This window comes from Akebia trifoliata, chromosome 14, assembly GCF_017979445.1.
Source record: "Akebia trifoliata isolate Shusen 1 chromosome 14, ASM1797944v1, whole genome shotgun sequence".
Lineage (NCBI taxonomy): Eukaryota > Viridiplantae > Streptophyta > Magnoliopsida > Ranunculales > Lardizabalaceae > Akebia > Akebia trifoliata.
Window position 1 is genome coordinate 3,085,979 of NC_141388.1, and position 13,883 is coordinate 3,099,861.

General features: G+C 35.1%; 3 protein-coding genes across 3 annotated transcripts; 1 reads left to right on the top strand and 2 right to left on the bottom strand.

Moving 5' to 3' along the window:
* The first annotated feature begins 346 nt into the window (after positions 1 to 346).
* LOC147385525 (iron-sulfur assembly protein IscA-like 2, mitochondrial) lies at positions 347 to 4,648 on the top strand. The gene is made up of 4 exons (XM_086423249.1): positions 347 to 703; positions 2,971 to 3,101; positions 3,246 to 3,354; positions 3,793 to 4,648. Exons 1-4 carry the CDS (start codon positions 560 to 562, stop codon positions 3,853 to 3,855), a joined length of 447 nt encoding a protein of 148 aa, XP_086279375.1. The 5' UTR covers positions 347 to 559; the 3' UTR covers positions 3,856 to 4,648.
* A 408-nt stretch (positions 4,649 to 5,056) lies between these two features.
* On the bottom strand, positions 5,057 to 7,436 carry LOC147385526 (cytochrome b-c1 complex subunit 9-like). The gene is made up of 3 exons (XM_086423250.1): positions 7,212 to 7,436; positions 6,767 to 6,814; positions 5,057 to 5,393 (listed from the first exon to the last, which is right to left on the bottom strand). The coding sequence occupies exons 1-3, from the start codon at positions 7,329 to 7,331 to the stop codon at positions 5,343 to 5,345; spliced, it is 219 nt and encodes a 72-aa protein (XP_086279376.1). The 5' UTR covers positions 7,332 to 7,436; the 3' UTR covers positions 5,057 to 5,342.
* A 2,625-nt stretch (positions 7,437 to 10,061) lies between these two features.
* LOC147385527 (uncharacterized) lies at positions 10,062 to 12,010 on the bottom strand. The gene is made up of 2 exons (XM_086424442.1): positions 11,263 to 12,010; positions 10,062 to 10,493 (listed from the first exon to the last, which is right to left on the bottom strand). Exons 1-2 carry the CDS (start codon positions 11,864 to 11,866, stop codon positions 10,450 to 10,452), a joined length of 648 nt encoding a protein of 215 aa, XP_086280568.1. The 5' UTR covers positions 11,867 to 12,010; the 3' UTR covers positions 10,062 to 10,449.
* Positions 12,011 to 13,883: the final 1,873 nt, after the last annotated feature.

The window sequence follows — 13,883 nt, forward strand, 5'->3', positions numbered from 1 at the left end:
TAATTAGATATGAATATTCTTAGCATAAGTGGATTATAAGGATTTGTTCTTGAGTGGGGGAGTAGATCCTTTGCAACCCATTTTTTGATAACTCTTTATAGCTAATATTTATAGTTGAGAGTGCAACAAATCATCGAGATGATTACATCCAATTGTTTAAGTTTACGAATTCAGTGGTCGTCCATTTTTAAATACTTGATCTGACAAAAAAAAAAAAGTTTATATATATATATTTAAATCTGTCCTAAATCATGAGTACTAGAGACATGACTCTTTTTTTTTTTTATCGTTTTGTGGACTGTTGAACAAGATCCACAGAGAACTTAGTAAATATGGGCTATAGAGGATCCGCTCCCACAAATGACTGAACCATGGGTCGTAACTAATAATAGCTTGATTCGTTCATGGCCGTCGATTAATCTCAATAGTTGAAACTTCAAAAAATGCATCGAGAAGTACTAGAAAGAAGCAATTTCTAACAAACTTGGAACTCCGAAAGGGTTGCGAGCAAAAAGAATTCGAAGGCAGTGGTGAGTGCTAGGTTGCGCCGGGGGTAGCCATGTCCTCTAGATCTCTCCTTCATCGCCTCGCACCCTTCATCACGACTCGACTTCTACAGAACCAGAGACTTCTCAGCTCTGCTCTCGAGGAAGCTTCGTCTGCAACTCAAGAAGTCGTACACATGACCGATAATTGCATCAGAGTAATATTTATTCGATGTCATCTTCTTTTTATGCTCTCTTGATCGAATTACTGTTTAATTTATTAGAGAGATTTTGTTGATTATTGGTTTTTGGTTCATTTTTTTTTCATGATCTCTCATTTCGTGATCTCCAAGCAATTAGCTTCGTTAGGGTTTTAATTGAAGGAAGCAGACCCGAGAGGATCAACAAAATTTTATTTGGAGTGGCTACATCAATCTATGAATCTAAATTAGTGGAAGAAAAAAAACGTCAACTTTTATTTCTTTTACATAAGCTGCTAAATTAGCTGAAAAAAAATCCAATTTTGTTGAATTCAGATTTCAGAAAGATGAATGTTGAGGTGTTTACTGTTTGATAAAACTGCAAATAGAAATCGCAAAGAAATATTGGAAAATTGAGCATGGAATTTCATGGGTAATATGAGATGCAGGCAAAGTGTGAAAAATGGATTTTTTTCTGTTTTTTTTTTCCCTGCATAAACTAAAATTTTGCTTGGTTACTAGGGTGAATCTATTAGCTACTTTTTTTAGTATTCGGTACTGACCCAACATTTCAAGTTTCTTTATAGTGAGTGAGTGACTTCGTATAAAATTTGCCCAATATAAAAGGGTTCAAGTTGAAATTTCAAGAACTTTCTGAATTGGAAAGAAGTTGGTTTGGGTGGTATGTATTGAATTACAGGTCGGATTGCAAGAGTTAGCTATTGCTTTCTAGTTTCTACATGGTTGGTGTAGATGCTGGAATTTGCTCTACACTTTTCCTCTCTCCTAGCTCGGGAGGACCTGCAAATTAGCCCACTCCGACGATCAAGTTAGACTTTTTGAGAGATGATCAATCTTAAGTTAGTTTAGAGAGAACAAGAATTCGAACCTCCTTTTACCCATGGTCCTCTTCCTTTTATAAGCACCCAACTTGATTGTTACTGTGCCATCCTTTGAAATGACCCATGGCAGGTAGCTTATTAAGGGCAGTTAGCTCACTCTCTGACACATCAGTTGCAGGGGTAGTTGCAACTGCTCTGTCAACCCTAGCATAATCAGAGCTAATCTGACATGGTATGGGTTGTCAGGGCTGTCAGTAAATGGCACATCTGTCAGATTCGTCTTGTCGACCTATACTGTCATTATCCAGGCTACTTAATGGATTGATGGTGCAGGTCCGAGCTGGGCATCTGTGCATCCGAAGAGTTTAATCAACTGAGCCCATACATAGGAGTCTATCCGAGCTTCAAATCCTTACTTCCGGGCTTTGCACGTGGAGCCACGTGTCCACGTTTGAGATTTTCCCCCCACAGTTGGCATTTTCAGAAGGAATCGAAATGAGAGTAGTTGATTGCAACCTGGTTGCTTAGGCCTTAATGTGGCCTGAGAGGATGGTGGAGGGTCATGGGTTCAATTTGAGATTGGTGTTATGCAAATGTCTTGTATTCTGTTGTCGATACACTAAGTTGCCAGGGTGTAGCTTCCCTTTCCAGGGGCCCACCTGCCCCCCTCCCCCCCCCAAACCAATTTTTTAGGGTTTCGGAAAAGGCAATTGTAATATTTTCTTAGAGATTTTCTATTTTTTGGGAGATAAACGAGTTTTAGCAACTCTTGGTTTTATAAATAGTGATCTCTGGGGCTGTAAAACTTAAGAGAAAAAAGTTATTGTTTTTTATCTAATATATGGACATAGACGTATTTGCCGGATCACATAAATCCTTGTGTTTGTGCGATTTTTGTCCTCTTTGCTTTTTTTCACAATTAGCTGGTGAGAGATATTGCGGGCCATGAATATGCCATTTTCCTGTTATTTGAGGTTATTATATGAATTGAACCGATTTTTAGGTGCCTGAGATTGGTATCCAAAGATCCTAAGGATGAATGTGAATCACAAGAATCTCATTACTAGCCAAATAGAGAAACTTGGCGTCATTGTGGGAGCTATCTGAATTGGGAGTTGTTTCAAACAGTCATGTAAAATTCCTAAAGACTCAACAATATTTGGACAGCTATGCCCACCAGGATTTTTCTTGTTTTCTTTTTTAATTCTGTAGTATCCATTATTTGATGGAACCAATAGATTCCCTCTATTGGGATTTCTTTCTTGTGAGAATGCATTATTTTCTTCATGGTCCTTAGATTTTGGCATCATTTAGAAATCAGAATCTCAAACACCCTCCAGTTCATCTTCAAAAGGGTGTTCAATGAGCTTATATTGCTGCTTATTATCAGTATTCATCCATATGAGAGGATCACCTTTGATTGACCTTGGACTTACATTGCAGAGATTGAAAGAGTTGCATGCCAAAGAAGCATCTACAGTGGAAAAAATGCTTCGCTTAAATGTAGAGACAGGTGGATGTTCTGGCTTTCAATATGTCTTTTTGCTGGATGACAACACTAACCCAGATGACAGGTTCTCTTCTAAACTCCTACTCAGGGGACATTGCTGACCTGCCTTTTGCAGTTCTTTTGTTTTGATAGACAAAGTCTTAACATGATTTACAGTTCTTTGTTTTGTTTTCTCCAAGTCTCACATATTACCTTCGAATGTGTTTAGAGTTTTTGAGAAAGAAGGTGTTAAGCTTGTGGTCGATAATATCTCATACGATTTTGTCAAAGGTGCAACTGTTGATTATGTCGAGGAGTTGATCCGCTCTGCTTTCCTGGTTAGTTTCGTTCTTAGTTTTGTAATGTTACATATGCACTTTCTTGTTCGAATTATTATAAATTTATAGATATACTGCATATTGCACCTATGTGCATAGTTTGGCCACTCATAATAGCAGGCCTTTATGAACTTACCATTTATACCTCTACCCAAAGAGATGACAGAAGAATTGAGATCCAGTAGGCCATAAGCCTAAGCGCAGTCTACTAACGAAAAGTGTTTACCTTTGGCGCATACATAGAAGTATTGACCCCCTTTCAAATTTTCCCAATTGAAAGGTATTTTAGTTTCAAACCCAATTGGATGGCATTCTTCTGGTTGGTTAGGAAAATAATGGCAAATGCTAATGGATTCCTTCCCCCATTTGTATTTTACCATTTCAAGCTAATCGAAGTACAACACCACAGCATTGGTAACATTTCAGTTCAATGTGCAGGTAACCGAAAATCCAAGTGCAGTTGGTGGGTGTAGTTGTAAAAGCTCCTTCATGGTTAGATAGCATTTCCTAGAGAACACAAACATATTCTTTGTACTTCTTTCAAAAGCAGCTGATTCTTTTTCCCTCCCATATTTGATTTCTCGATAATGGGTCTCTGTTTTTGTATTTATAATTATCCTTTGCAACAGTAATAATTGGATTCACAGCCCTTTAATCTTGTATCACCTCGGTTATATAACAAGAAGTTTTGTGTACTTAACAGTTGCGAACTTGAGATTCAATCAATTTTATTCCTTCTCGCCCCCATCCTTGATTAACACTTGATTTGTTTATAAGCAAGAATGTGCTTCATTAATATTGATTTTAGCATTATTATTTGGATCTGAATGGTCCAGCGATCGGCACTTATGCATTGCTGTCAAGAATGAACGTGTCATTATCCCATAGAAGGTCAGGCTTAGCTGGGCCAAGTGCCTGAAAGGTCTGGCACAGGCTCAACCCACGATCTCAACGCAAGCTAGGCTTAGTACCAATGTGAGCCTGTAAGTCCTACCCGAATGATAGGCCTGCAAGCATGTAATCGACACCATGCCAAGACACAAACTAAGTCAGATACCCCAACTCATTTCTAGTGGTAATCAAGTCTTTTTTCATAGCAAAGCAGGCCAGCTAAATCCTTCAACTTTCCCTTGCCCATCGAAAAATTTAAAGCTTCGTCACTTGTGCCAACTCTGTTAAATCCAGATTAGATGATCAGGAAGAAATGTTTGTGTGGTAGGAGATAGAAATTGAGATTTTGACGATTAAAATCAGCTTCGCCTAACCATTTGTCAGCAGGAAAAAAAAAAAAGAATTGATCATGAAGGATTCCCAACAAAGTTTTCAATTATTTTTGGAAGCAAATGGTTATTCATCTGTTTCACCTGTTCCCATTCATGAGATTGAGGAATATCCAGAAAGTAATTTTAGGAATAGTCTAATTAATAAGAAATTATTTTAAATACGTCAACCAACAAGATAAAGAAAAAGGAAATGAATGATAGAATTGACAAAAATGGCTTTCAATTGAGCAGAAACAAACATTCATTCTATTTTAACATAGATGTATGGGTATGGCCTAATTTGAATGGGATACCAAAATGATGTTTCCCAATCATCAATGGTGTCTCGGGCATGGGAAGATGGAATATGAGGTATTAATTTATCAAAGCTTGATGCATAACTATTTTTTTTTTCTAGGTGAAAGTGGTGGTGATTTGGATTGGTGAAAAGGTTTAGACTGATATACTCAATAGCTGGTAAAAAGGCTTAAACCTAGTTCGATTCTTTCAATCCTAACTGAATCCTACCATGTTTAAGTAAAATCAGACCAGCCAAGATTGCAGACCAGTGTTTATCTTTCAGATGGTCATTCTTTCTTACAAAAGTTAAAAACACTTATTGATGATCAAAATTAGATGTTCCCACAACTATCAAAACTGCCGACACACCAATGATCAGTCCAATTTCAAGGTCTGGAACTCAGAGAGGAAAAGAGAACTAATAATTTATTCTTCAGATTGCCTTGATCCCAACACTGGAATATCTTCATACCTCTTCTGCATTACGATGGAAGATGAAAAAATCAGTATAAAAAAGGAAAAAAAAATATTTAAAGAAAAGGAACTCTCAGGCAGCATCGGCTCTGTTGCTTGAATTGTTTTAAAAATGCCAACATTATTTGAAAAGCATATGAGAAAGTAACTACTTATTGCTATAAAGTAGAAATAATATTAAATCTAATCAGACCATACTAGAAAATGGTTCATGGTAAACAAGAGAGAAAGTTTGACCCATGCAATGCCAATAAAGGCAATCAGGGTCAATGTCTGGAGGGAGTTGACATACAATCAGTAGTAAAAGCATCCTACTTTTGAGTTCCTTTGGAGGTACCATGTTTGAGCTTTTAATAAGTCAAGCATGCATTTACTTGTCAAAGTCAAAAGAGATAATTGGTCCTAGCAAAGCTTAATCACAGAATTTGAGTAATACTTTGAGGAACAATGTCAACCCAGAAGAGGGGAAGATTTGTGTGTCCACAATAGGGGTGAAGTTGAAGAAAAAAAAATAAAAAATGAAAACAAAGATCCCATAAAAAGAAAGGTATTCTTTGCTGAGAACTCCAATGAAACATTGACTCTTAGAGTCTTTGGGGGTTATCTCAAACACCTGCTTTTGTAAATTATTTTCTCTTCCCTCAATTTATCTATGTCATGTCTTTATATTAATTCAATTGTGTTACCATTTGATCCCACTAACTCAATCCACATCCTTTTTTTCATCTTACCCTCACTCTTTTAGAACCTATAACTTGCTGGGGTTTGTCACCGGTCTTTGTGAAACATGACCAAACCATGTCAATTGACTTTTCCTCACTTTATCACTTATTGAGGCTACTGCTCTTTTTTTTAAGTGTTCGTTTTTCTAATTTAATCTTACCTAAAGCTTTCCAATCATCCATCTCAACATCCTCCCCAAACATCAAAAAGAAAAATTCAAAATTGAATACCTTGTTGATTTTCGGATTTATGTCCATTGGATGTTTGATTTGCTAGTAATGGCACTAAGAGTCATTTAAGCTAATTGATGACCTACTCACAGAGAAAGGACATCACTTTGGAGGCTCTATAATCTTTTTCTTTCTTTCTTTTTCTCTCCAGGAAAAATTACCAAAAAAATAAAAAGAAGAAGAAGAAGCTAACTTGTATGGCATTTCAATAATTGCTTTTTTCCCCATTTATCTAACAACATCAAGCATTCATGCGCGACGAACAAATTCATGCCCTGCAAACCCATATAAAATGTAATGGGATGGGACAAGGCAACCAAAAATGCGATTGTGAATTTAAAAAAAAAATCAGGAATGAGCTAAATATTCCAACAATATCCAAAATTTTCAAGAAAGTATTGAGTTAGTGTATAGATGTAGTACCCCAACATTGTTGTACTCCCATAGCTTATGAACACCATAATCCACTACCTGCGATCAGTAAACAACTTCATTGGTTTCAGCTAAGAAACACAAAAGTCATGAATGAGTGAACATCATCATGTTGGTTAGAGCCACAGATCTATTAACAATGGTGAAATCAGATATTAGAAGTTAAGTCCCCTTAGACTGACCTAATAAAGAGTGATGAGAACCTTCAATCAATCAATATTTTTTTCTTTTTAAGAAATCTAGTCTGAGTAAAAAATCTTATATGTATGTGATCATTGGTCGTCTGAAACTCTTAAATTAATTATTAATTGGTATTTGTAGAGCAGATCGTTTGAAACGAAGAGAGAAAAATCAAAATTGAATAGGAGAGATTTACATAAACATAAATAAATTGAAAGATAGAAATGGAGATAGATTGAGTATTTGAAACCCTAACCCTTTCTCCGATGAAAGCTCCGGCGATGACGAAGGTGACGTAGACGGAGTTCCGACGCATAAGAACTCTGTAGATTCCTTCGAGAAGTCCGCCTCCGCTTCTTCTAGCAGTTGAATCCATGGTTTTGGCAGATTTTGCGATCTTTCCACTCTATTCCTCTCCAGGGCTTATATCCTTCGCTGTTTGTTCTTGTTTTGGTGCCGCTTGGTTCTTACGCACTTACGAACATAGAGTGGAAAAGGAATGATTGTGAAACACACGTGTTACTAACAGCACCCCAATGCATATGCACACATTGTTGGGTGCTCTTAATAAAAGTTGGTGTGGAAGTAGAGGCTCTCTTTATTTATTTTTCAATAATAAAGATTTGTTCAAAATAACAAGTGGATATTATATAGCAATGCTGGAGTGATTGAGGAACCATTCCAAATTTTGGTGAAAATTTGAGATTGAGAAATATTTTGGTTACTGAATTAGGCGGTGTTTGTTTGCACTATTTTTCAGCGTTTATTGCTGAAAAAAATTAAATTCAGTACTTTTGTCAAAATAGTGCGTTCGTTTACTTTATATTTTTAGTGTTTATTGCTGAAAATAAGTGAAAAAAATTCAGCACCATTTTGATGCTGAAAAAAAATGCTGAAGCGGTAAGCATTTCACTTTTTTCAACACGAACAAGTATGCCCTTTGTTTTTTTAAGCATGGACAAGTATGCCATTATTCTTAAAAGGATATTACTTCTTATATCCCATGGATAAGTATATAAACACCCCACAAATTAATAAACCCACACCATAGCTAAATTATTTTGTCTTATATGGGTTTGCAAGTTTTGGAATGAGTTGATTTTTGGTGAGGATGATCTCTACAATGAGGAGATCATCCTCACAAAAAATCAGCACATCTTGAAACTTCTAACTCTATCAAAACAAGTTCAAGAACCGTAAATTGTTCCTTTTTAAAAAAAATTGACGAGTTAGAAGTTTCAAAATAGACTGATTTTTGGTGAGAATGATCTCTAGACCATATAGACCATCCTCACTAAAAATTTGCTCATTCCAAAAACTTTAACCCATATAAAACAAAACAAAAAATGGTTATAGTGTGGGTTGCCCTTATTAATTCATAGGGTGTTTTTATAATTATACATCCTTCATTTCCATCGAAAATTATTCATCAAAAATTAAGTTCTTTTAATGTTGATTTCAAATTTTGATGACTTGTATGACATTATTATTTTTAATTTGAAATTTGTGGGCTTTTATAAATAGAAATTATTATTTATAAATTGAAGATTTGAGTATTATTTATTATTTAAAAATAAATTGTATTTTAATTTTATAAGAAATAATATATTTTATTGTGTTTGATAATAAATAAACATTTGAAACATGCAAATAATGTATAATATGATTGTAAGGGTAACAAAGACAATTTACCAGTTTCAATAATGTGTAACAAACATGATTCAACATCTAAACAAACAACTTTTTCAGCACTTAAATTTAGCGCTTACAAGTTTCAGCGTTTAATGCTATTCAGCACTTATTTTTTTCAGTTTAACAAACAGCACCTTAGTAAGATTTTAAGCTTTTTTACCACTCAAATGAATTACCACATCAACAATCCAACACCACAACACTCTTAAGTTTCTTTAAAAAAAAAATTCTTTTGAGCTGTTTTGAAAATAGATAGTCACCGAACTTCCACATTACTCTCAAACTTAAAATTAAAATTCAACGGTAAAAATATGTTATCCTGAATTATCCGATCATGTTTTTGAGTGCCAAAAGGTGTGCCCAAGGACCCTTAGTGAGGGTGAAATCCTTAGTAGCTTACTAAGACTAGTCGGACCCTTAGTGAGGGTGAAAGCTACGTACCTTTGACTTCAATCCACTTCAACTTCTCAATAAAAAAAATTTATCCACGATTTCAACTTAAATCTCCGTTGGCATGTAAACAATCATGAATGTTATCCTTTCATGAGCATCAATTTCGATGAAGTCACGATCTTAAGTTTGAAATGTTCCTTCATTTCTTTCTTTTAATAGTGGAGAAAACATGGCCCAAGGAACTATCCCCTCGGTTAGAAAAAAGGATTCTTCGGAGACTATTTATTTTGCCATTTGTTGGAAATTTTGGAAGGAAAGGAACATTTGTGTCTTCGATGGGAAGAAGAGTTCTTTAGAATAAGTTATCATTTCTATTATGAGTCTCTTTTGCTCGTCAGCGTTTAAAGAGTTTAAGAGTGTTTTCTTTGATGATTTTGTGTGTCGGTGGGAATCTAATATACATAGGTGCGGAGTAACTACCATTGATTTTCTTGTATTTGGTATTGAGGTGGTTTCCTCAGCTCCCTCGAACTTCTGTTTTTTTTAATAGAATTACCTTTTACCAATAAATTAATAAATAAGGTTGATCTGATAGGGTCTAAGTGGGTTCCTTGGGACTTCCTTTATTATGGATCCTAGCTACAGAGCAAATCGAAATTTCTTGTCATTAAGAATACCAGATATAGTGAAGAATCCATTGCTTTGTGTTCTCCTTCTCATCTTCTTTTCCCATCCAAGTTTTTTGAGTTAAATAAGTATCAATGAAATTGTGACATTTTTAATTCTTTTTTGCGAGTTAGCATTACAGGTGAAGAAACAAAAAGGTAATGATACGAATGTAATATGATAATATACAAACATACCAAAAAATGAGGGATTCAGTATGTAATCATGGTTGTAGCTTTCTAGTAAATGAGATTATTCGAAACATTAAGTCCCCATCCACTCTTCATTATCTACTTAGGAGTACTTTAGGGCGGGGCACATCAATTGGACAATCCATAATTGCTGACCATATTAATAATTTCAATGTTGGTGTCTTATTATTCCCTTTAAACTATTTGAGACCCAACATGCTCACTCTTCTCTGTGAATCAATTTAACAAATCCTCAGTACTTAAAGTTGTAAGATGAAGAAAAAAAAAAAAAACTATCTTTAGGTTTCTACATCGCAGTTTTGAGTATTGTAAACTGTTGGTTTCATCACCATGAAATGAAACCCCCTCATGAATGACCAACATAATATTATTTGGGGATGGTTGTTGGTCGGGGTTGAATTATCTGTTACGTTGCGTTTTTTTACATTTATCACCATTACCGTTGGTGCATCACCTAGTAGTAGATCATATGAGATAACCCAGAGAAGTCTCTTCTTTATGGTTTTCCATCCTACTAGCTCATCTCATCACTCAATCGTCTCTCTGCTGATTCAAATCTCTCATCTGCGTTTCACCTATAAAAATAAAAAAAAAATGAAAATCTCTCAGATGCATCTCCGTTGCTAATCTATATGTAGTTCTCTAATTTTACAAGAGTATTTAGAGATACTTTATCTGGTTTTTGAAATTTAGTTGGAGAATAGCTTATGCAAGCCATGATTTGAGTATAAAGACGAGTTGATAGTAAAAATTTATTGATGAAGAAAGGACATAACAGTTGGTCTAGAAGACCGACCTAATTAAAGCAAAACAACACAACCTATACATGACTCTCTATGCTAGAACATATGAGGTGATGAATTTTACAATCATTGTGGTCATGTTTTCTTTGTAACTCAAGTCCTCATCATGTAATTTATGGAATTGTAGAAATTAATACTTCTATATATGTTAAATATATATAATAAAAAAAATTGTGTTTGTTATTACACTATCAATTGAATTTTGAATCATTTCTAGAGAAATATATATATATATAAATAAATGCTTAAAGCCTGGTCCCGGTCGGGATCCGAATTTTACCTCTTTTAATGAATTGTAGAACATGTAAGGGAGGGTTCATGGAGATCCCATTCGAAAAATAAATAAATAATAATATATGTATTATGATAAGTGAATTGGCTTATTTAACAACCAATTCATCAACCTAGAAAGAAACATAAGACACCTATTTGTATCCTTTTCGTTCTTTCTTATCAACAAATAATAAGATTGACACACAATTGTGATGAAACATACAATCTTTAACCAAGATTTAACAACGATTCACTATCCTTAATCTACCTGCACTCGTTCGTCGGCCCTCTTCAGCTAATGCTGCACGGGCTGACATTATTCCAGTAGGGACAAGTGATGCGTCGAAGGCTGAACAATCAATCCAATCCTTCAGAAGCTCCTCCTGACCCCATATATCTGGTATCCACACCCGACCCGCTACGTCAATTTGATGTTTCTTTAGCTTCTCACGTCCCGAAAACTCCGATAGTGGTTCATCGACGCGTTCCTTTCTGATCCCTCCAACAGTAGTAGTCATAGAAGGGCCTTGTACTTCAAACCGATGAGTCTTCGTGGGTTCGGTGGGATTGGCCGGATTCCGGTGAGCTGGCGAAGGGCCATGTAATTCAGACCGAACATCGTTGGTCTGACGTGTCTTGGTGGATTCTGAGGGAATGATAGGATGAGTACTTGGAGATGGGCCATGTAATTTCAACGGAACATTGTCAGACCGATGGTTCTTCGTGGGTTCTGAGGGAATGAGCGGAATCCGGTGAGTCTGACACACACCTTGTAATTCCACCTGATCGTCTTTAGATTCATGGTTCATAGTTGGTTCGGAGGGAAGGACCTGAACCTTATGACCATTATTACTACAATTCCGGCAAATCATACTTGTTGTGTTGTGTACTTCTCTAGTGGAAGAGAAAATGTATTTCTTCTTCTCTTCTTTCTATTACTTCTCTTGTTATGGTTGGTGTTGGTGTGGTGTGGTGTTGAACAGTGTTAGAGAGAAAGAAGAAGATTACATGGAGATTTATGTGTGGGAAACAAAGGTGCTAAGAGAATGGGTGGGATGTTAGTTTACACGTCACAGGTGTTGTTTTGTATGGTATGTGACATGCGTACGTGTCGTGTTTTATATCGGATTCCAATTTGTGTGGTTTAGTCCATTTTGAGAGGTTGATGTTGATTTGGAAAGTTTGTGGTTTTTGGCTTGTGGCCAATGAGAGTTGAGGAATTGGTTTGAGTGGTCGATAGACATTGAAGTTCAAATCGGCACATAGAACTCTGTTAACGTAGGCTTGAGTCGAATGGGACAAATAGAGATATTTTCTTGATCCACCAAACACTTGTTTTATTTATTTATTTATTTATTAATTTTTTTTTCTTTTCTTTTCTTTGTGAAAATAAGTAATCTTTCACAGTTTATATTAGGGTTATTTAGACATACCCCCTCCATGTTTTGGGAGATATTTCTGTGTTTTAAACCTAATGACATGCCCATTGACCTCGGTCTTCTCGATAGATTAATACAAAATGACATAAATGTCATCTTTTTCTAATTCTGAAAAAAAAAAAAAAACATTTATTTTTTGTTCTCTAGTCATCTTCAATCTTGAGTAATATTTATCCATTTATCTACAACCTTAAGATTCTATTTACTTCAACTTTCAAACGAGGCAAGAGGGGATATTTAAGAAGACGCAGATGATGAAATTTTGAATGAAAAATTAAGGATTTTCTATAAAGGATTGAATGGACCTTGAATAATGATGGATTGAAGATAAGTTGAATAGATAAAAATTAATTAACAATAGAGCTTGCAAATAGCAAATTTTTGTGAGAAAAAAAAGATTTATTACTAGATCACTAGAGTTTGAAGATAAGGGCATTTAGATCATTTTCATTAATTCAAAAAAGAAGACCGAGGTCAAGTGTATATCATAAGTTGGAAAACGAGGGGTTTCTCAAATATTCACCAAAACCTACAGGGGTATTTCTAAATCACCCTTAATATTAAAATAAAAGAAATGGTTTTTGAAAACTAAAGCCGCCCCAATGTCAGACAATGGAGCGCTGTGTGTTACAACCACAGATAGAGAAAGTATGTGTGAACATGGTTTATTGAAACAATGTGTGCACATGGTTTCAAGAATCAATCCGAGATGGAATGAATTTCCCCCATTCTAATTTGTATTGTTAAATGATTTTAAGAATTTAAATGTCTGTTAGAACTTAGAAGCTTCCAGAGTTTAATAAACCAATTTATACAAATAAATGTCATATTGGTTTTAATTAGTCTAGGACGGATGGATTTGGTAGTTCAAGTGAATTTCGACCCAATTAAACCAAGATCAACATTTGAATCCAAATCCAATTTGATAACAATCATATTCGATTTGAAATAGGAACAAATCCGATATCATATATACATAACATATAAACATATTTCAAATATATAATTTATATTTTCTAACATACTATACTATTGGAGTCACAACATAGTCGATTTACAAACTATTGGATAAAATATCATATTGGATATTTATCCACTCAAGTCTTTATCAGATCCCAAATCCTCGATCCAAACCTTATATTATGGGATTATTCTTGGTTATGATATGATCCATTGATAATCTTAGATGGTAGGTGGGAGAGGAACTGTTGTAATATATGGCTTATATTGAGTGAAACACGTATGTGCCGCCAAACATCCTAAAAACCATTGAGTTGTGCTACAGTGACATTCAAATTGAAATCGATTCACACATTGTTGATGTAGTGGTGTTCACAGAACTATAGATGTTTTTTCACTCATATCTCGATGAAAAACATCAATGACTCCATACACATCTCCAAATCAGTAATGTGTGAACCGATGTCAATTTTAATGTCATCTATAATTA